The sequence below is a fragment of the Papio anubis genome, chromosome X, assembly GCF_008728515.1.
Source record: "Papio anubis isolate 15944 chromosome X, Panubis1.0, whole genome shotgun sequence".
Taxonomy (NCBI): domain Eukaryota; kingdom Metazoa; phylum Chordata; class Mammalia; order Primates; family Cercopithecidae; genus Papio; species Papio anubis.
In genome coordinates, this window is record NC_044996.1 from 45437575 (window position 1) to 45461294 (window position 23720).

General features: G+C 39.0%; 1 protein-coding gene across 6 annotated transcripts in view; it reads right to left on the reverse strand.

The window, feature by feature from the left end:
* VSIG1 (V-set and immunoglobulin domain containing 1) overlaps positions 1-23720 on the reverse strand; it is a 151413-nt gene that overhangs the window by 14152 nt on the left and 113541 nt on the right. For 3 of the 6 annotated variants that reach the window (XM_021932514.2, XM_021932513.2, XM_017954104.3), the window contains one exon: positions 6914-7077. In XM_021932514.2, coding sequence (XP_021788206.1) covers positions 6914-6928 — 15 coding nt within the window. In that variant the 5' untranslated portion in view covers positions 6929-7077. Of the gene's footprint in view, positions 1-3560; positions 3669-6913; positions 7078-20851; positions 23211-23720 lie in introns of those variants that run through there. The other 3 variants (XM_003918118.5, XM_003918117.4, XM_017954106.3) reach the window with 3 other exon arrangements.

Here is a 23720-nt window from a genome sequence, read left to right on the forward strand (position 1 = left end):
TGTTTCTCTCCCATTTTTTCTAACATCAACATGCTTTCTTGCCTGCATTATAAATGCAGCCATTTATAATTCATTCATTCACACGTACTGAAATCACAAACTCTTGCCCCAGAATGGTCTTGTTTGACTTCCAAACGAGAAAGCCAGCATTAACTCAAGGTATTCAAGTGGAACAGGAGGAGGTTCAACACATCAGAGGATTACTTTCATTTGAGTTGACACCCATGCTATCAGGCTTTCACTTTCACTAGGCAGCATGGGGCTTATTTACTTTCTAATTGGCAATTTGAGGTCTTGTTGTTTCTTACCTGGAGTTCAGCCTGCTGTCCATCAAGAGTGCCCTTTACAGCCTCAACATCTGGCCACTTCCCCTCTTCCTAAGGAGACTGTGGACAGTGTAAAACATCAGCCCTGTTTTATACTGATGCTTGATGACATCACAATGAGATAGAACATCAGTCCTGCCTGAGGCCCACAGCAAGTCCCAGAGGATCCAGGTGAAAAGGACCTTATTTCTGTAGAGATCACGAGGCCAAAATAGTGTGTTTTAGGCCAGAATTAGGATATGAAAAGAAGTAAAAGTGTTCACTGTATCCATGTGTCCATGCCCACTGTAAAAGTCCCACAGTTGGGCATGAGTCAAGGTGAAATGAGTATGAAAGCAATGAGGCCCTGAAACCTTACCTATGAAAAAGACCTTTACTACCTTTTATATGCTAGCTCCTCATGCTGTAGTCTAATACATTTCGCCCTCTCACAATTGACACTAAAAGGTATTAGAGACAGAAATAAGGGTAGTGAGGGCTAACAGTGGAGACCTAAAAGAGCCAAGGCTTTGGCTTCACAGTTCTGTGTGAGAAGTAAAGTACCTGGGGGTAGACAGCAGCAGCCAGACACATACATGGAGGGGCTTTCTGTTAGGGGGAAGTCCACACAGTCACACTGTCCTTGTAAAGAAAAAAGAAAGAAGTGTTTTCCTGAAACTGCTTATCTAATCATATAGGAAGGACTACAACTTGATTCCATTTTCCATAAAAGAATAACTCTTTTAAAAATCAAAGCTGAACAGTGGCCAAAGCCCGGCCCATGATCCTGTGTGGCTTGTATACTTTTCAAAGAAAGAATATTATCAATTTGGACATCAAAGCAATGGAGGTCCAGAAAAAGCCCTGGATCTTCAACGGGCCACATCTTTGGGTGGGGGTGAGGAGGAGGTGATTTTTTAAGGAAATCCATCCCAGTGTTCCCTTAAAGGGTGCTTGTTAATTTTTTACCCACTTGCACTTTGTGCTGGGGTTCATGGTAGACTGCCCTGCTTTCTCCCAAGGTCCTCTCTGCCTGCCCCCTGGGTGATGCTAGAGGCTGATGGGTGGAGTCATAATTGCACAGTAATTATAAGACCCTTGTGAGATAGTTTGATTTGTGGTTTCTAAGGTTAAGGGGCCTTCAGGAGCCTGATGGATATTGGAAATATGGGAAATGGCTGGGAGGGGCTGGTAAGTAGTGGTAAGATCATAACAGATATGGGGACTGCAAGGAACTGAAAAGTCAACATAAACAAGGCATTCAAACTGTTGAAACAAACAAACAAAGTACTGGGCAGGCTGACTGAAATACATCCACTGGCCAAATCTGACCCAGAGGCCTGCGGTTAGTGAACTCGAATTCATCCTTTTCTAATACAAAAAAGGACACCGAGGCCTCAATAGAGGGAGCAATTTTCCCAAGGTCACACAATTTACAGTCAGACCTGGAATTCAGACCACCTGATTCCCACTGAATATATTAAGACGGCACTCATAGTCCTTCTTAAGGTGAGAAAGATGATTCCTGGGCAACCTTCCCTCTTCGGGGCCATTCCATTCCCCGCTCCAGCCCAAACTTTTTCCTGCCAATTGCTGCTATTTATTGGCATGGTGCTTCCCATGCTGAGTATGTTCACCACATGATGCCCTCAACATTTGCCAGCTGCAATTGTAGGCCCCTCAGTTCTTTGCAGAGCAACCTTTCCCTTCCTACTGTGCCAAGTTCCTAGTCACACAAGGCCGTGCAGCTGGGAACCAGATTTGTCCTAAAAGACTTTTTCCTCAGCTTAGTGACACTGCTCTCTAACTAGAAGCATGGAGCATAAACGAGAAGGGTTGAAAGAATTCAGTTTGCTTTCTGTTTCAGTCTGAGTTGGAGTTAGCTTCCAGAGCTGCTTTTGCAGATTCCTTCTGCGAATGTGGAGGACATGGACGTCCACAGCAAACCACACATTCTTTCCTTTCCAGCTTCTTGCTTTCTTGTACTGCTGATAGAGGGGCTAGCCATGGGGTAGGGAAGGGGTGTGCAGGTATAAGGTGGCAATGGTCACAAGCTCAGAATTGTATTCGGACTGTATTGGGGGCAGGGATGGCATGTGGAAGAAATAGGATACCAAAGAAAGACTCTCTTGCTTCCGAACCAACTCTCTTACCAACCTGCCATTTGCCTGGGTATCTACCATTTGAGTCGCTCCTTTTGGAAGAAGGCATGGAAGGTCCCTGATTCAATGCATTCTTTAGAAGAGAACAAAATAAGCTATCACTAGTCCCTAACACCTTACCATGAGATTAATTTATCAGATTTAGCAAAAAGTGAATGGGACATAATACATAAATTTGATGGTGGGGCAAGGAAGAACTTGCAGTATTTCTCAGTAGGGGTGACACTGGCATTTTGGGCAGACAATTCTTTGTTGTGTGGCTCTGTCGTATGTATTTCAGGTTGTAAAATCTGAGAAGCCAGAGAACATAAGAACACTAGGTCCTGGGAAAGAAGTTGTCCAAGTTGTTTATGAGACTGGCAAAGGGTATTTTTCACTGTGAACATTCTTGAAGAATAAGTATTGTCTGAGAGATTCATGCTAAGTAGAGTCAATGCATGCTCTGTTCATGGACAGGTAAGGTCTCTGTATGCAGTGTTAGCATTAACAGGCTGGATGGAAGATGAGGCCATCTGCATGACCAGAAAGGCAACAGACCACCCCAAATTTCCATGTTAGCCTGCCCATACCTGGCCTAGAGTTTTCAGCTGAGATTCCCTGCTGAGGGATTGACTATCTAAAGCTGTTCTTATTTTCTGAGAGGAATGTTTCTCTGAGAGAAGGACCATGTTAATGAATATCCTGGCCTTCTTAGTGGGCAGACCTGTGGGATACTTCAGTCTCTATTTGCCACAGGGGATAGTCAGTAAGAAATAACATCAGCCCCTGGGTATTGAGGAATACCAGGCCTCATAGTCAATTGCTAATCTAACACAATGATTTCAGGAGAGGGAAGATGGGACTACGGAAAGAGCTGGCCACTGCCCTGATCAGGGCAGTAATAGGGTCCTAAGCCTTTAGGAAGAGGCAGAAGAACTCCAGACATGGATGCGAGAAGATAAACTCAAGACTGTCCCAGTTTTGTCAGGGGTTTGTGCTGATCTTGATTGTTACCAAAGTCAGACCCTCCCATCCCATTCCTAAAGCTGGTGTCAGTGCCCTGGAGTCTCCAAACAATGAAGAAGTCCAGTAGTACACCAATAAGTGTTCTTACCTGAGAGGTCCAGCTACATCTTCCCCGAGCGTCTCTTGCATGTGTCATTTTTAGACACTGACTGACTGCCTTTTCCTCCATACCCTCAGTACTGAGGCACGAGCTGTGCTGTGTTTGAGCAGAAATGGGTGGATCTGAGAGCTGAATGCTATACAGTATACTGCCACATCAACCCAGGAGTTGAACTGAATCTCTCAGTGTGACCACTGATGTCTGGCAACATCTTAGTCCCATAAATCACAGAATTGTCTAATAGTGCAGCAGTCTTTTTATCCTCCCATAAATGTTCCACCAGCAATCCCTAGATTAACATACAACATGCTCCACAGAATTGTGAATGTTTTCAAAGAGGAAACAGTCTTGAAATGGAGACCAAATCCCATTTTGAAAAATACCACCTCAACACAGGATGTCTGCAACCTCTTGGTTGAACAGGCTGTCAGTTCAGGGATAAGAAGCAGGCAGAGAAAGGGCCTGGGCCCTCCCTTTAGCCACAGTGACCTGGTAAACAGTGGAACTCGAAGCTGATCTTGGGCTAGGATGGCCCTGAAGAGCTCTTTCCCTGTTCAAGTGTATCTTCTTGAGCTAGGCTCCCTAGTGCCCATGACTCAGTCCCTCCAGATCACCAGGGGTATGGAGGGAACAGGGATTTTGCAAAATCGCCGTTTTGTAAGTGATGATGCCAATTTTAAAAGCTCGCATTCACTGAATGCTTACTGGGTAGAAGGCTTCCTAGTGCTTCACAAGCATCATCTCATTTAATCTTCATATTAAACCTATGAGATAGGTAAGTAGCCCCATTTTAAAGATTGGGAACTGAACAACTGAAAGGTCAAACGACGTGTCTACCAGTCGTTTGATCACCCAGTCAATAAATAAATGGCGGAGCAAGAACAACTGACATTCATCAGGAGGTTTCCACTAGGACTTCAAAACTACTCATCTGGTAAAGCAGTGAGAAGCCCATGCCAGCAGGATGTGGGGAGACGGGAAGGACTCCAGTTCTCTAGAAGTAGAGAGCTAAATATGGTTGTAATGGGGATCTGGCTAGCATTAGCTAAAGCAAGACAGGAAAATAGAAGGAAGATAAAATTTGCCTTTGGGGGATGGTTTTTATTGCTCCCAAGCTGTGGGAGCAATAAAAACACAAAAGCTTGTCTTCTATGCGGCTAAGGCCCAGGTGTAACACAGGTATCATGCAGCTTTACGATCAGAGAGCAGGTTTTGCCTGATCCAGCAGCTCAGTGCAGATGTCCTCCTTTAATGTGGACATTGCAAAAGAGTATATATCTTAAATTACTTGCCCCACCTGTAAATGACATTTTGGAGAATGAAGCAAATGGCAAGTAAATAAGCTACTCAATAAATATTTATTTGTGAACAGATTTTTTTTAAGTGCTTCAAGAGATGTTCTGGGCTCAGGCCACACTCAATTCAATCACCATATCTTCTTCCCTTGCATTTCCTGGTATAGAAAAAGCTCATTGCTGGTCACAAGATCCTTTGGCTCTGCAGCTCCCTCCCAGTTCCTCACTAGACACACAGTTCAACCAAGAAGTGGCCTTGTAAATCCCAATGTCAGAGGAGGCATAAATAAAAATCTGTGGTTTTTGAACTGAGACTGGCCTTGCCCAGCCTTCAGGCAGTTTAGAACATCTTGATTTGAGTATCAAGCAGAAAATATTTAAAAATACATTGGCAAGGTCTCTCTAAATCCAGCCCCACCTGGCAAAATGAGAAAGATTTCAAGCCTACAGATAAAGAATGTGTTGAAAAGACTATTCCGGAAATTGAACTTTAAAAAGGAAGAAAGGTCATGTGATTATTGTCATCTACAATCTAACAGAGCATCCTGCAAAAGAAGGCAATAATTTCTTAGTTGACTCCTACATACAAGGCTTTGGGTCTGGACATTTTGGGTGATGCAAACTGGTAGAAGCACTGGTGGTGGTGATGCTGCTGTGGATGATGATAATCATAATAGTGTTTACAACGGATAAAACTTATAGGGCTTTATATTTTTCACATGCATTATGCCGGTTGATTTCCCATGGGTATTGCTGATCTACCATATTTTAAAGAGAGGTACAGAGTGATTCAGATACTTGTCCAAGGTAACCAGTATTGAGCAAAATTGTTTAACTTGGACTAGAGAGTGGCATTGATGGAATCTCCCCCTGTATGGCGTTTCCTGCTAAACAAATGCTCAGGATTTGTAAACAGAGGACTCAGCACCTCCGAAGGACTAGTGATGGCTGAAGTGACACTGGCCAACATGTGGCTCCTCTAAACTAATGCCTTCCTTCTTCTCCACCCCTGTCCCTAGGCCTCCCCCAGCCTCCTCAACTTGCTTTCCCTCTATCTTTCTACTAATCAAAACCTTTCCTTTCCTTCAAGGCCCAATTCAGCTGCATCCAACTACTCCAAACCACACTGACTTGTCTCTTCTCTAAACTCTGCTTTGGGTCATGCAAACTTTTGAGAACCTGAAGAAAGCTACAGACCTTTTCCATTAAGAGATATGTGTAGGCATGCATGGCATATGTGCCCACATAAACATGTGCGTGAGCACACAGGCACACACACGCATGTGTGCACGCATGCGCGCATGTGCGCGCGCACACATACACACACCTTTGAGTATACAATTTGAATCCTTGGGCTAAAGAAGGAATTTCCCTCAAGGCCTGATGAAGGAAACCTGGGAATAGGCAGCTTGCATGTGAAATCATTCTCTTCCCCTGACTTTCAACCCACCCTTTTCTGGCAACCTCTTCCCCCAGACCCTATGCCTACCCACTCCATCCCCTGTCCTCTATCCTTACGCTGTTCTTGATGAACTACACAGGGTTCATCACTACTATGGCCCTTCTTCACCCATCTGGGGAGTCTCGTTCTGTCAGGCCTCAGTCTAGCACAGTGAGCTAGTTCACTTGACAGTCAGATCCTAGATATTAAATTTGGCAGAGATCTGTAGATCAATCAGGACTTGGATTTGAACTAATTTCTTCTGGAAATAATAGGGAGATAAAGGCGGAGGGGGAGCCCTTTCAGAATTACTGTTCATTTCACCTATGAGAAGAACCATTTCTGTCTTTAAAATACATGATCCACTTGATGTGGACCTACACAGACCTGAGATAATGGGTTATAACTAAATATGAAAAGAGGACAAGAGTTAAGTCACTTAGATCATGATCTTCTCTATACAGCTGTCTTCAAACTTTTGTATCTGAGATTCCTGCCACTACTGTCACTGGCATGCCATTCTTTCACATTTCACGTTTTTTCTACCCCAACAGTTTTCAGTCAGAACTACAAAAGGGGAAGAGTTTAGGAAAATGTGTCCTTACAGAAACTGGCTCCATCTCCTTCTTATGGAAGAAAGACCACTGGATGGAAAGCTGGTCTCGGGAGGCCACAGTGGTGGTATAGATGCAGACGAGAGTGACATTAGATCCAACAGTCACGTTCACGAAACTGTCTGGGATGGTCACTTGCACCACACTAACCTGACCTGAAAAGATAATCATAAAAAAATAGTACATACTCACATTCTGATAACACTGTTTCATCACAGAACACTTACAAAGACATCTTATTTGAAGAATCCAAGGTGAGGGGGAGAAGGCAGAATAAATCATACAAGAAAGCTGAGCTTTCTTGGGTCTCACTGGGGTAGGGGGAGGGGAGTTTCTAACAAATTATCATATGAAGATACTCAAATTCTAGATGATGGTGAGGTAATAACACCGAACTGAGAATTTCTTCTGTATTAAGGGCAGCCTTACACAGGTTCTTAAAGTCTTGTCCAGGGACCCAAAACTGTCTGGGAGTATAGAGAACAACTGACCCAGTTTTCCCAGTACCAAGGGAATTCCTTGAATGTGGGACTTATAGTTTTAAAATCGGGTAAATCTCAGGCAAAACATGTCAGTTTCTTTTTTGGGTCCTCAATAATTTTTAATTGAAATTTTTATTTATATATTTGTAGATTCACGTGCAGTTCTAGGAAATAAGACAGATCTTATGTTTACTTTACCCAGTTCCCAGCAATGGTAACATTTTGTAAGATGATGGTATACTATCACAACCAGGATACTGACATTGATAAAACCTATCAACCTTATTCATATTTCTCCAGTTTTATATGTACTGCTGTGTGTGTGCACATGCACATTTAATTCTATATTTTACCATGTGTAGATTTGTGTATTCACCACCACAGTCAAGACACTGAACAGTTCCATCACCACAAAGACCTCTCATGTTGACATTTTTGTAATCACACTCACCTCCATCCTGCACCTCATTCCTGTCCTAACCATGAACAACCACTAATCTTTCATTTCTAAAATTCTGTCATTTCATAAATGTTATATACAAGGAATCATGGTAACATTTTGGAATTGATGACTGTTTTTACTCAGCATAATTATCTAAAATTTCACCCAAGTTGTTGTGTGTATCACTAGTTTGTGTTTTTTATTGATTTGTAGTACCTGATGGCATATATGCAATACAGTTTGTTTAACCATTCATCCATTTAAGGACATCTGGGCTGTTTCCAGTTTTTGGGTATTGGATAAAATTCCAGTGAACACTCAGGTACAGATTTCACATGAACATAAATTTTTCTTTCCCTGGCACAAATGCCCAAGAGTGCAATTGCTAGATCATATGTCAGTTGCACATTTAATTTTATTGAAAAAAAACCAGCCAGGCTGTTTTCCATAATGACTGTACCTTTATACAAAAAAAAAAAAAAAAAAAAAAGGATTCAGTTGTCCTGCATTCTTACCAGCATTTGGTGTTGTCACAGTTTTCTACTTTAGCTATTCTGGCAGGTATGAAGTAATATAATCATTGTGGTTTTAATTTGCATTTCTCAAATAGATAATGATGCTAATTATCTTTTAATGGGATTATTTGCCATTTGTACATCTTCAGCAAAATATTTGTTTATATCCTTTGATCATTTTCTAATTGGATTGTTTAGTTTTTTAATTATTGAGTTTTGAGAATTCTCTATATAATCTAGATGCAAGTCTTTTGGGGATAGAGAGTTTTATTTCTTCATTTCCAATTTGTAGGCCTTTTATTTATTTTTGTTGCCTAATTGCAGTGGCTACAACTTCCAGTACTATGTCGAATAAGAGAGATGAGAGTGGACATTCTTGCATTGTTTCCAATCATAGGGCAAAAGCGTTCAGTCTTTCACCATTAAGTATAATGTTGACTGCAGGTTACTTGTAGGTGTTTTTATCAAGTTGAGGCAATTCTCCTCTGTAGGGGGTTAAATTGTGTCCCCCAAACAGGTAAGTTCAATTTCTAACCTCCAGTATCTGTGAATGTGACCTTATTTAGCAATAGGGTTTTTGCAGATGTAATTAAGGATCTTGAGATGAGATCATCATTGATTTAGAGCAGACCCTAAATTCAACGACTGTTGTCCTTATAAGAAAATGGAGAGGGAGTCTTAACACAGAGACACACAAAGGGAAAGGCTCAGTGAAGACAGAAGCAGAGATTGGAATGATGCATCTACAAGCCAAAGAATACCGCGAATTGCCAGCAGCCATCTAGGCAAGACTTATGGCACAGATTCTCCTTCAGAGACCTCAGAAGAAACCAACAGTTTGATTTAAAACATTTGGCCTCCAGAACTGTGAGAGAATTAATTTCTCTTGCCTTAAGCCACCCCGTTTGTGGCAATTTGTTACAGCAGCTCTGGGAAACAAATACACCCTCTATTCCTAACTTGCTGAGTTTTAATGATGAATGGGTATTGGATTTTGTCAAATGCTTTATCTGCATCAGTTGATATGATCATTTTTTTTTCTTTAGCCTGTTGATATGGTGGATTACACTGAATGCTTTTTGAATGTTGAGCCAGCCTTACAAACCTGAAATAAATCCCATTTGGTCATGGTGTATAATTCTTTTCATACATTGTTGGATTCAATTTGCTAGTGTTTTGCTAAGGATTTTTGTGTCAAGGTTCATGAGAGAGATATCGGCCTGTAGTTTTCTATTTTTGTACTATTTTTGTCTGGTTTTGGTATCAGGATAATACTGGCCTCATAAAATGAGCTGGAAGTGTTTCCTCCTCTTCTATGTTTTGGAAGAGAATGTGTAAAACTGATCTTAATTATTCTTTAAGTGTTTGCTAGAATTGTTTGCTGAAGCTATCTAGGCCTGGAGATTTCTTTTGTAGGAGCTTTCAAAATTATGAATTCAATTTCTTTAATGGTTATAGAGCTATTCAGATTATCTATTTCATATTGGGTGAGTTCTAGTAGTTTGCTGTTTTGGAGAAATTGGCCAATTTTTTCTAAGTTGTCAAATAAATGAATGTATAGTTGTTCATAATATTCTCTCATTATATTTTTAATGACTGCAGGATCTATAGTGTTATTCCATATTTCATTTCTGATATTAGTGATTTGGATCTTAACTCTTTTTATTGGTCTTGCTAGAAGTTTGTCAGTTTTATTGATTTTTTTTCAAAAAAAGCAAATTTTTGTGTAATTTATTTTTCCCTATAGTTTTTCTATTTCAAGTTCATTGATTTCAGCTCTTTATTATTCCCTTCCTTCTGCTTGCTTTGGGTTTGTTTGTTTGTTTGTTTATTTATTTATTTATTTATTTATTTATTTTTGAGATGGAGTATTGCTCTGTCGCCCAGGCTGGAGTGCAGTGGCAGAATCTTGGCTCACTGCAAGTTCCGCCTCCCAGTTTCACACCATTCTCCTGCCTCAGCCTCCGAAGTAGCTGGGACTACAGGCGCCGCCGCCACGCCCGGCTAATTTTTTGTATTTTTAGTAGAGACGGGGTTTCACCATGTCAGCCAGGATGGTCTCTATCTCCTGACCTCGTCATCCGCTCGCCTCGCCCGCTCGGCCTCCCAAAGTGCTGGGATTACAGGCGTGAGCCATCACGCCTGGCCCTATTTTGGTCTTCTTTTCTAGATCCTTGATGTAGAAATTTAGATTACTGACTTAAGACCTTTCTTTATTTCCAATGTAAACATTTAGTGTTATAAATTTCTCTCTCAGAATTGCTTTAGCTACGTGGTACATATTTCAATATGTTGTGTTTTCATTTGCATTCAGTTCTATGTATTTTTTAAAAATTCCTTTTGAGATTTCCTCTGATCCATGGATTACTCAGAAGAGTGTTGTTTAATTTCCATGTGTTTAGATACTTTTCTGCTACTGATTTCTAGTTTCATTGAATTGTGGTCAGAGAATATACTCTGCATGATTTCAATTATTTTAAATTTGTTTAGGTTTGTTTTATGGCCAAGCACACGATCTATCTTGGTGAATTTTCTATAGGTGCCAAAAAAAAGTGTGTTCTGCTGTTGTTGGGTGGAGTGTTCTATACAAATAGATATAATTTAAAACCACTGTGGATAAACCAATATAAAATCATAAAAATATTCAATAAATATTCAATATTAGATAAAAATATTCGATTAGATCAATTAGTTGTCTTTTTCAGATCTTCCCTATACTTACTGATGTTCTGTCTAGTAGATTTATCAGTTTCTGAGAGGGAGTATTGAAGTTCCCAACTATAATTGTGAATTTGTCTCTTTCTTCTTTTAGCTTGATCAGTTTTTGTTCATGAATTTTGAGACTTAGTTGTTTGGTGTGTACCCATTAAAGATCATTATATCCTCTTGCTGGGTTGATCCTTTTATCATTAGGTAATGTCTCTCTTTGTCTCTTTTAACTTTCTTTGCTCTGAAGACTACTTTATCAGATATTAATGAAGCTTCTCCAGATTTTTGAAAAATTAATACTTACGTGGTATGCCTTTTTCTATATTTTTACTTGCAATCTTCCTATGTCATCAAATTTAATGTGAGTTTCTTGTGAGTAGCATATAGAATAGTTCCCACTTATTCCAGGGAGATACATTCCATGATCCCCAGTGGATGCCTGAAACCATGGATAGCACAAAACCCTGTGTATACTATGTTTTTTTTCCTATACACACAAACCTATGATAAAGTTTAATTTATAAATTAGGCACAGTAAGAGATTAACAATGATAACTACTAATAAATAGAACAATTATACCAATGTACTGGAGTAAAAATTATGTGATTGTGTTCACACAGTCATACTCTTTCTCACAAAATATCTTATTGTACTGTACCATGGGTAACTGAAACCTCAGAAAGTAAAACCACAGATAAAAGGGGACAACTGTAATTGTATTAACATTAAATATAATTGTTTAATGTAATTATTGATATATTAATTCTTGTTTGCTATTTTATTATTTGTTTGGTTCCTTCAGTTATTATTCTTCTGTTTCCCTTTTCTTGCTTTTCTGACAGTTACTTGAGCATTTTTTATGATTCCATCTTGACTTATTTGTAGTGTTTTAAAATATGTATCTTTGTAGAATTTTCCTAGTGGTTTCTCTGGGTATTTAACATTCATATGAGTCATAACAGTCTACTTATATCAATATTTTACCACTTTGATTGAAGTGTATAAACCTCACTTCCATTTAGGTTCCTTTACCTTCCCCACTTTTAAATATCATTGTCTAGAGTGTAAAATGGTGTTATAGTTTCAATTATCAAATATGATTTATAGAACTCATGAGTTAAAAGATAGTCTACTTTATGTACTTACATTTCTGCTCTTTCTGTTGTCCTTTCATCCTTCCTGATTGCTCTTTATCATTTACTTTCTGCTTGAAGAAATCCCTTTAGCTATTTTTTTAACAGTATATCTGCTAGCAACAAATCTTTTTGTTTTCCTTCAACTGAGAATTTAATTATTTCCCCTTAATTCCTGAAGGGTAGTTTCACCAGATATGGATTCTATTTTCTGTCATCTCTGCTCTTCTATTGAGTCCATCAGCAAGTTTTTCATTTTTGTTATTTTATTTTACCGTTCTATAATTTATATTTTTGGGGGGGGGAGGGGACAAACAAGCCAGTTTTATTCAAAAATAAGTCCAAGGGGGGGAAAAAAGAAAATTGAGAATGAACCTGTAGATTATAAGGGTCTTTAGAAAAATAGTAGACAATCACAGAGTATGTATTTTTTTAAATTCTTGTTTTTAACTTAATTTTTATTTTTAATTAATAAATAATTATTGCATGTATTTATGGGGTACAATGTGATATTTTAATATATGTATACACTGTGCAATGATTACATCAAACTAACATATTCATCACCTCACATATTCATCTTTTTTTTGTTTTTTCTTTTGTTTTGTTTTCAGACAGGGTCTCACCCTGTCACCCAGGTTGGAGTGCAGTAGTGTGATCTCGGCTCACTGCAACCTCTGCCTCCCAGGCTTAAGCAATTCTCCCACCTCAGCATCCCGAGTAGCTAGGACCACAGGCGCGTTCCACCAGGCCTGGCTAATTTGTGTGTGTGTGTGTGTGTGTGCGCGCGCGCGTATATTTTTGGTAGAAATGGAGTTTCACCATGTGGCCCAGGCTGTTCTCGAACTCTTGAGCTCAAGTGATCCGCCTGCCTCGGCCTCCCAAAGTGGCAGGATTACAGGCATGAGCCACCATATCTGGCCTACTTATCTTTTTATTTTTATTTTTATTTTTTTCATAGCAAGAACATTTAAAATCTATTCTTTTTTTGAATAGGTTTTTGGGGAACAGGTGGTGTTTGGTCACGTGGATAAGTTTATTAGTGGTGATTTCCGAGATTTCGGTGCCCCCATTACCCAAACAGTGTACACTGTACCCAATGTGTAGACTAAAATCTTATGCTTTTAGCAGTTTTGAAATGCACAATACATTATTATCAACTATGGTGATCTTGCTGCACAATAGGTCTTAAGAACTTATTCCTCTTGTCTAGCTGGAACTTAGTACCCTTTGGTCAACTTCTCCCCATTTCCCACTCCCTCCAAGCCACAGTCCCTGGTAACCATTCTACTCTAATTCTCAGTTCAACTCTTTTAGATCTCGCATATAAGTGAGATTATGTGGTGTTTGTCTTTCTGTGTCTGCCTTGCTTCACTTAGCATAATGTCCCCCAGGTTCATTCATGCTGTAGCAAATGACAGGATTTCCTTCTTTCTTATATTTTTATAACTTCTTTTTCTTTTCTGCAAGTTTCCTTTTTTTTTTTTTTTTTTTTTTACTTATTATAAGATAATGTTAATTGATTGTTGAAGCATTTTTATAATGGCTACTTTAAAATCCTTGTCAGATAATTCCAACATCCGATTCATCTTAATGTTGGCCGTAGTTGCCTTTTCTCAGTTGAGTTGTGATTTACTTGATTCTTGGTATGACAGATGATTTCTGATTGAACATTTTGCCTATTATGTTAGGAAACTCCTATTTACATTTTTTATTTTTTGCAGTCAGTCACATTATTTATGCTTCACATGCAGGTGTTGGCTTACTTTTGTGGTCTGCTGTTCTAACAGCAGTTTAATTTTCAGTATTGTTTTGCTCTTGTTTATCGGGTATCACTGATGCTGACATTTGTCCCAGATCATATCGCCTGAAGGAGCAGAAAGGATTCCCTAGGTCAGGCTTCCAGGTGTCTCTCAGTGAGGGTAGGTATGGTGGGACACTTCTACTGGTGCCCTGCACTGTTGGTGTCTCTATGGGTAGGGGAGAACAGTCATACACCCACTGAGACAGAGCCTTCCCAGACTGCGCCGCTTGCCATCACTTTATGCCTCGTGTCTGTTCTACCTTCTCACCTCTATATCTCTAGGTGAAAGTGGGGCATCTCAGGCCCAGGGAGAAGGCGAATACTTCTTTCGTCCACTATTGTTGGTGGGGTTTTTGAAGATCCCCCCTTACCTGTGGTGTTGGGCCCACCTGAAGTTGTCAGAGGGACTCTAAGGGAGGAGTAAGCTTACCTGGGCTGCCCTCTGTTGTTCAGTTGGGTATCAGGAATGGCCAGGACTAGGTTTTTTTTCTTCTGTTGGGTGGGAAACAGGATACCCTTGCTCTTTGTTTTTCCCTGGGTCTCAAACCAGTTTGCCTTCTTCTTACAACCTTTCAGAGTTCTCCCCTGGTTGTCTCCTGCATTATTTCCAGGGTTTATACTTGTGCTTAGCAGGGAGGAACAATGAAAAACAGGTCTGTACCACATGTCCAGACCAGAAATCTCCCTCAGTTTTTAAGAGTGTAAAATTGTCCTGAGACCACAAATTCTGAGAACTGTTGGCCTTACAGAAAGGTGAAGTAATTAAGCTTCCCATAGGATTTGGAGGACCACCGAAGGGCTCCCTACCCACATCCAGCCTGCCACTACACTAAAATTCTCGGTTCTATATGAGCACTTTCCAAAGGGCTATTTTAGGTGATGGCACTTTGGGGAGCACTATACAGTCACTGGCTCATCTTATTAACTGGTTACTATCCACTGCAATGTCGAAGACTATAAAAGTTCTCCAGGATGGGACATAGGATTGGCAGGCAAGCACTGGAAGAGAAAATCAAGTTCAAGAGACGATCTCTATGCTGCCCCAGCTGCCTGCAGGGTCACAGAGGGTGGTGGAGGATTGAGGGTGAAGGGATGAGGATACAGAAATTATGAGAGATTCAGAGGAAATTTCATAGAGGGATTAATTCCTGTCCATCTTCCCAATTTTGCGTACCCAAAGACTTATTTATTTCATATTTTTCTTACTTAAAGACAGCAGTCAGACAAAAAGAACTTAAAGGACTGATAAACACTTTTAAAAAGTAAAAGAAAAAAAATCGTTGTACTGATTACTCTTGGTTTCATGGATTCAATATCTGTGTTCTCTGTCACAGCCAGGCCACCTGATCCAGCTGCTTTCCTGCCAGAAGCTGGCTGTTTACATGGCAACCAATGCACTGATAAATTAAGTAAAGTGCCTGAATGCAGACACGAATGCAGCACTTTTTAACTCCATAGTTTCCCACTTCCCAATATTTTCCTCCCCATGCTTTCCTGGTTTCCATAATGCCTCCTCCAAAAAAGAAATTGGCTTTCAGAAAGCAGCTAATCTTTCCAACAAAAACTTCATTGGAGAAAGATGGTTCCATCCCACTCTCAAAGAATCCATTTCATTTATCCTGGAAGTTAGCTACATCTCTGGCTGTGCTTAAATGATGACTTCCAAATGTCTTTAAAGTGTCCAAAATAAAAATGATAAAACTGGGGATTTGGTAGCCCTTGAAGTTCCCAGACTTATTCCCTAAAAACAGAGATTTTAGAGATATTATTTGGCCATAAATTCTGTTCTCTAGTTTGGGACCCAGTATCTGTTACGAGATTGGCTAAGGGTGAGAGTTTGTGAACAGATAAGGCAAAACAATAAACAAACCCCCACAAACCGCCTTTGAAGACCACTCTTGGAAAAAGTACTTTATGGTAGAGTACACACAGTACTCACACAAGTCAAGCCATGGAAGAGGCTGTGGAGCCTAGCAACAAATATCAGTTGAGCACCCATTTTGTGCCACAAACAGTGCTAAACACCGGGGAAACAATAATGAACACGACAGACACAATCTCTGCCATCCCTCAGTGCAGCAGGAAGCCATTTACAGCACAGATGAGAATAGAGGTGAATGAAAATCAAGGATTTGGGAAATATAAATCTGACTCGAACATTTCCAACATTTTAAATATAGAAGATATATAAACGTGTATCTAATTAGAAATCTGCAAAAGTTTAATAATATCACCTTAGAATTAGGATGGTAATTTCAAATTTTAAAGTGAGATAATATTTTTTGAGGTATTACACATTGTCATGTAAATAAGTAACAATTGGCAAAGCAAAACCTCCAGACCGTTTTATTGCCCAGATTCCCAATTCTTAGCACATAACCAATTAAATTCTGAAGAAAAGATGGTTTTCAGACATTGTCCAACCATGATATAGTGATGATATGCTTCAGAGCTAAAAGTTATATATTTCCAGATGAACCTTTTTAAAATGTCACATCATTCAGTTAGTGCACATTACCTAAAACCTCTGAGCTCACCCTTACAGCACTGTCCAACAGAACTTTCTGTGATGATGGAAATGTTCGATCTCTGCACCATCCAATTCAGTAGCCCAAACAGAATTATTGAACACCTGAAATGTGACTAGTGAAACTGAGGAACTGACTTTATAATTTTCATTAATCTGAAGTGATTTAAATTTCGATAGCCACATGTAGACAATGGACAGTGCAAATTTAGTCCTAAAGTGGAGGTGATTCTCTGAGTGTCAGGGAAAGAATTTCCCTTCCTTTGGATTAAGTCAGTCTAAGTTGAGAAATTATTTAAAAATTGAGTAAGTCAGAAAAATCACTATATCAACAGGACTATGAATAAACAGCAAAGTAAAGATTAGTATCTGATTTCAACAAAACCCATGAATGCAATGTCCCTCTCTGACATGACCAAATTTAAAAATAAAACAAAAATGCATATGTGGTTGAAATATGTGTAATCTCTTTTAAAAGCCAGTGCTTATTACTGAAGAAAAATAATCCAAGATGTACACACTTAATCAACATTTAAAAAATATTTTTAGGCTGGGCCTGGTGGCTCATGCCTGTAATCCCAACACTTTGGGAGGCCAAGGCGGTGGATCACCTGAGGTCGGGAGTTTGAGACCATCCTGACCAACGTGGAGAAACCCTGTCTCTACTAAAAATACAAAATTAGCCGGAGATGGTGGTGCAAGCCTGTAATCCCAGCTACTCAAGAGGCTGAGGCAGGAGAATCGCTTGAACCCAGGGTGGAAGGAGGTTGCAGTGCTTGCTTGAGATCACACCATTGCATAGCCTGGGCAACAAGAGCTTAACCGTCTCAAAAGAATATATATATATAAAAATATACATAGTATATAGTATATATAATATATATATATATATAGTATAAATATAGTATATATATATATATAATATAGTATATATAATTATATATTATATTATATAATTTATATTTATATAATATATAATATATAATTTATATTTATATAATATATAATATATAATTTATATAATATATAATTTATATTTATATATAATATATAATTATATATAGTATTTTATTATTGTTTTTGTTTTTATTGTATAGTAGAACGTATCATACTTATAATATATGGTATATATAGTATATGTTATATATTATATATTATATATGTTATATGTCGTATATAATATATATTATATATGTTATGTTATATAAAATATATGATATCATATAATATATATTATATGTCATGTTATATCTATTATATATTATATATAATAAAAAACCATACATTTATAATATATCATATATACATTATATACATTTATAATATATCATATTATATATTATATATAAGATATATTATATAATATATAAATAATATATAGAGAGAGAATGTCTTGCATTTTGGTAGTGATTGTTCATTCATTTATTTAATGCCTACAATGTGGCAAGCATTTTGTTTACAGAAGGATTATTATTCTCCTAATATACCACAGCAAAATATCCCCCAAATAGCCATATTTAATCTGATGCATTTGAAGTGATTTAATTTCCAGCAACTTCATGCATAATTGCTTCATTTTGAGTTAGGAAATAATATAATCAAATGATCACCCACTTTTTTGGATTTGACTGCAAACTCAAAGTTCAAATACATTACTCCTTTAAAATGCATAGCATATACCTCCAGAAAATGAAACCCACATTAACATATCTTTCTAAGAGGTGACTAATACATATTTCAAGTGTCTAAAATGATATGCATAAATTTTTTGCAGAAGAAAAGTTTGATTAAAACTCATTTTCCTGAATTAGAATTTAACCTAAGAATTCCCAAGAAGTCATTGAAAATATTTTGATTTAAGCAAAATCTGACCTGTTTAGTCATACCAAAATCGATTTTAAATATGTATGTGAAAATCGTGTCTGGATGTTTGGAATTTGGGAAAGTAATTCATTCTTTCAACAAACATTTACTATGTATCCACTATGTGTTAGGCACTATGCTTAACACCAAAAAGTGACAGTCTCTCCAAAACAAGTCCAGGAAGAGCATCAAATTGCACATTGATGGAAACGTTATCAGTTGTCCAGATCAACTGATGAACACTGCTAATGACAGTAGTAGATTACTAAAGTGATCCTTTCTCTGACTTCAATACATATGAAAGCACAGCAAACGACAATAGAGCATACCACAATTTGCTGTACTGACACTGCCATATTTTGCTTTGGGCCAACTAGATAATATATGTATAGATATATAGTGTACACTATATGTCAACAAAATCAGTTATATAGTAACTTAGGCAGAACACTCTTAAGTATTTATTGGTCACTCTGATTGGGCCTTGTTCTAAAAGTCACAATCAAATAAAATTCCTGACGTCATGCTGAACAATGTTTTAAAGAATAAAAAAGTATACAAGGAATAAACCCAATTTTTAAAATGTAATATATACACCTGCAAATAAAAGAATGATATTTCACCCAAATCTGAGTAGTAAAATTGCAGACGATTTTTATTTTATTTTAAATTTCCATATTTTGTAACCTTTCTGCAATGACCATGCATTACATTTATAATCAGTAAAAATTACATGTATGTTAGGTACGGTTAAAAAAAAAAACTGTTCTTACAACCGTTCCAAACCCTGTGTCTAGTAGGGGCCAGGGCAAGGCCTCACATAGGGAAACAGGTATGATCTCAGAGGGCTGATGCAGAAGGCCCAGGGGTCGACCCAACTGGCTAATGACTGGAAACCCTTTAAGAAGAGACAAAAACTTTCATATCTAAAGTTAAATTTAAATTAATATGCCTAGGGAGAAGGGAAAATAGGAACATGTGTTTCCAGCTCTAGGGCCTAGTTAGGTCACTGAACAAATGGAGTGTTGCCTTCTGGTGATATTTAAGTCCATAAAACATCTATGCTTAAACATTTAGTAATGAACATTTAAGGAACTATTTCTAAACATGAGATCATTTTGAAAAGTAACACTTTTTTTCTAATTATAAAAGTAGCATAGGCCGGGCGCGGTGGCTCAAGCCTGTAATCCCAGCACTTTGGGAGGCCGAGACGGGCGGATCACGAGGTCAGGAGATCGAGACCATCCTGGCTAACACAGTGAAACCCCGTCTCTACTAAAAAATACAAAAAAAATAGCCGGGCGAGGTGGCGGGCGCCTGTAGTCCCAGCTATAGGGAGGCTGAGGCAGGAGAATGGCGTAAACCTGGGAGGCGGAGCTTGCAGTGAGCTGAGATCCGGCCACTGCACTCCAGCCTGGGCGACAGTGCGAGACTCCCTCTCAAAAAAAAAAAAAAAAAAAAGTAGCATAATGTTCTTCGTAGAAAACCTAGGAAGTATGAAAAGCTGGGAAACAAAATTAAAATTATCTATAATTCCATCACCCAGAGGCAACCACCATGGCACTTCAGTATACAACCTTCTAGTAATTTATTTTAGGCATATGTGTGTATCCTGCGTTTTCACTTAATATTTTATCCTGGGCATTTTCTTATATCATTAAATATGCCTAGTAAACCTCATTCTAACAACTGCCTAATATCACTAATGGCCTAAAAATCCTGTTTTTGGATAAACAATATTATTGTATTTACTATGGACCTAACTTATAAGAACAGATGCAAAATGTATCTGATATTTGAAAAAACTAGCCAAGGGATTTTTGGAATTAATGATCTCTCCTGGATCTAACTAACATCAGTATCTTGATTTCAAAATTGATTTTCTTCTGTTCAGATCCCTAAAATCACCCATATTGTGCACCATAAATCACTCACATATTTTGCAAAATATAGTCTTAGGATTGGAAAACCACAACTCCCTAAGAAATATTAGACAGTAAAGCACTCAGTAAAGTTCTGTTCTTCCCACGTGTAAGCCAGGGCAGGCCCTTCAACCCAGGCTCTGCCTGCTGGAGCAAGGCAAGTCAATCACTGAGCTTAAAGGAAACACTAAAGTAAAACAGAGACAAAATTATCCCTAGCACAAACTTTGGTTTCTGAGTAAATTCATTTGTTCACCTTTCAACCTAAGTGAAGAAACTATATTTTTTTTTCTGAGAAAATTTTCATTCAGAAGCTCCATAAAACAATAATATTACAGGCTTACGCCCCTAATATATCAGCATGGCATATGTTTGCTAAGCAAAAGTTCTGAAAATTATGTAACTCAGCATACTAATCACAATTCATTTGAAGTACAGGAGGGGAAAATTCTATGTAAAAATGTGGAATTTTTGTTTAAAAGGAAATTCTGTTTCCAATTATCTTTGGTGGTTCGGAGATCATTTCCTTACCTGCAAGGCAGCTTAGGATCAGAAAGACCTTCCAAAATGCGAACACCATTGTGTGGAGGTTAGTTGAGAGCAGCAGGTGCCAGTAGCTTGCCTGGACTAGGCTGAGTCTCAAATTGGCTTCTTCGATCACACCGAGGTTTGCCAGGCTTATCTGCTGGGCATCACCAAGCAAACATGCCTCTTTGGGCTTACTTATTGCGTATAGACCTTTCTCAGAACAGATTTGTGTTTCTTTGAAACACTTTTCATGGGGCGTGTTTCCTTGATATATTTGCTACTGTGTTAATAATAAACCCACGCATTTAAATTATTCAAGCTCCTTGTACACAGATTCTCTAAGTCTCATTGTTTAAAATCAGTCTTGCTAAAAAGTTGTACTTGGACTGGGGGATATGGTTTAAAGACAGCCTATGCAAATAAAAGCTGACAAGGCTAATTAATTTCAAATATTTCCACGAGTCTTACAGAATTGATTCACTAACCTCCTTTTACAAATTAAGTTATTAAATTGGTGCTATATCGTTTCCTGGGGAGATAGGGTTCATGGGAAAGGCACAGGGGTGATGAAGCTAAAAAGCATTCATTTCTGCGCGAACAAACTCTGGACATGTTACTCTTTTTTGAAACACTGACAGTTGTCACTACCCTCCACCAAAACTAGCAGTAGAATGATTTACATGCTTATGTCTGTCGGGTTGGAAACCTTATAGCACATATTTGCTAACATAATTTTGCAAAATCAAGTTAGTGAATACGTGCTTAAAGACTTCCATTGGAGACGTCTGAATTTTTGCAGAATTAAATTACTCAATAGATGCTATAGGGTTTCCTTAGAAATGGAGGTTCACCAGGAGGGCATGGGAGGATCCACAGGTAAGGAACTTTCATGGGAACATGAACTTCTAGTAGTGTTCCTATTATGATTAAGTTACCCAGAGAAACCTATGGACTTTCTGTGGCTCTTCCTATGTGATCTCTAAGTCCTATCATTTCCATCTCCACAGAGACTTTCAGATGTGTTCTTTCTCCAACCTGCTGCTTCCATCTCGGTCCAGGTACTCAGCTCCTCACTCCTGGCCTATCATAGCAGCTTCCTAAGTAGTATCCCTGACTTCTTCCACCTTCATCTTGTGTGCCAGCCACAAGCCAATGTTCCAGCCCTAATGAAGTATTTCCAATAACACCATAAATGCACTATTTTATCAAATCCAAAGTCCTTAATATGGATTCCCGTTCTTCCAAGATCTGATCCTCACCTCATCTGAACTTTAGCCACATTAACTCATGCCCCTGAAAAAGTATGTCAAGATTTTCTGCCTCAAAGTGTTCAGTCACATGAAATGAGTGCAAATTTCAAGTGATATGTTTCATGAACTTTAATTTACAGGAAATGTTTGACCCCATCTTACTTTAGCCATGCCAATCTCCCACTGCTTCTTAGACAGCCATTATGCTTCCATCAGGCCTGATTCATCCTTGCAGCAGCCTATCCTGTCCATGCTCATGCCTGATGCCAAACATTGGCTCCAGGTGATTTCCATCACTATTTAGAATTTTCTTCTTCCTCCTCTTACTATCCAAGTATATTCTTAGCATAGATCAGTCATACTGTCCTATGTGAGAATTTCAATGAACCGACATACCACCCTAGCATAAACTTGCATTTTACTTAAAACCAATATCCTACAGCTGACCATTGATTATTCTCTAGTAGTTTCCTATTTATTAACTGGTCTCCCTTAAATCTAGTCGCTGTGAATCCCTCCAGGGCAGTAACCATGTCTTATACAGGCAGTTCCCAACTTTAAAATGAGTGTGTCCCAAGATGTAGTGGTAAACTCGTTGACTGGAAGCAAGAACTCCTGCAGAAGCAATGTCTCACTGTCAGGCATGTAGCATGTAATCTAGCACTGGTTTGTATTCTGCGTACTGGGCCATATAAGGCAGTGGAGGGTGAAGAGGAACAGCAGGTGGCAGAGAAAGAACATTCCTTTCATTTCCCAAGATATGAGTTGTGCACAAATCAACAATTTTCCCCCAAATAACTATTGCGTGTCTCTGACATCCGCCTTCTCTTCTGCCTCCCACCTTCATGGCCCCCTGGCTCTTGGGTCCCTAGTTTGCCCTAAGTGAGAGTCTCATTCCCCAGAATATCTCATGCTCCAAAATTACTTTTTCCTTTTCATCCCTATTCCTCCCAGAAACCCTACCTTTCCCCTGTATAAGCAGACAGCAGCTCCATGTTAGGAAGGGGGAAAAAAATTAGTTTCATTGAACATTCCCCAGCCTGTTTGTGCTATTAAAAATACAATGCTGGCCGGGCGCGGTGGCTCACGCCTGTAATCCCAGCACTTTGGGAGGCCAAGGCAGATGGATCATGAGGTCAGGAGATCGAGACCATCCTGGCTAACACAGTGAAACCCTGTCTCTACTAAAAATACAAAAAATTAGCCGGGCGTGGTGACGGGCGCCTGTAGTCCCAGCTACTCGGAGGCTGAGGCAGGAGAATGGCGTGAACCCGGGAGGCGGAGCTTGCAGTGAGCCGAGATCACGCCACTGCACTCCAGCCTGGGCGACAGAGCCAGACTCCGTCTCAAAAAAAAAAAAAAAAAAAAAAATTGCTTATTTTCCTCAAATAAATCTCTGACCAGGAGGATTAGGCAATGCAATAAAGAGAAATAGTCTGAGGGAGAAGATTTTGCAAAGGAAGACAACTTGTAGGGTGGGCCTCTGGCGATCCATACCACCTCTTCTCAGGCTTGGTTCTGCTTCGATTTCTAAGTCCACCAAGTCTCTAAAAGACCCACAGTTTTCACAATGCCTCCCACCCTGGAACTAATACCCGCATTTCCAGTGGTGAGGAGCTGGA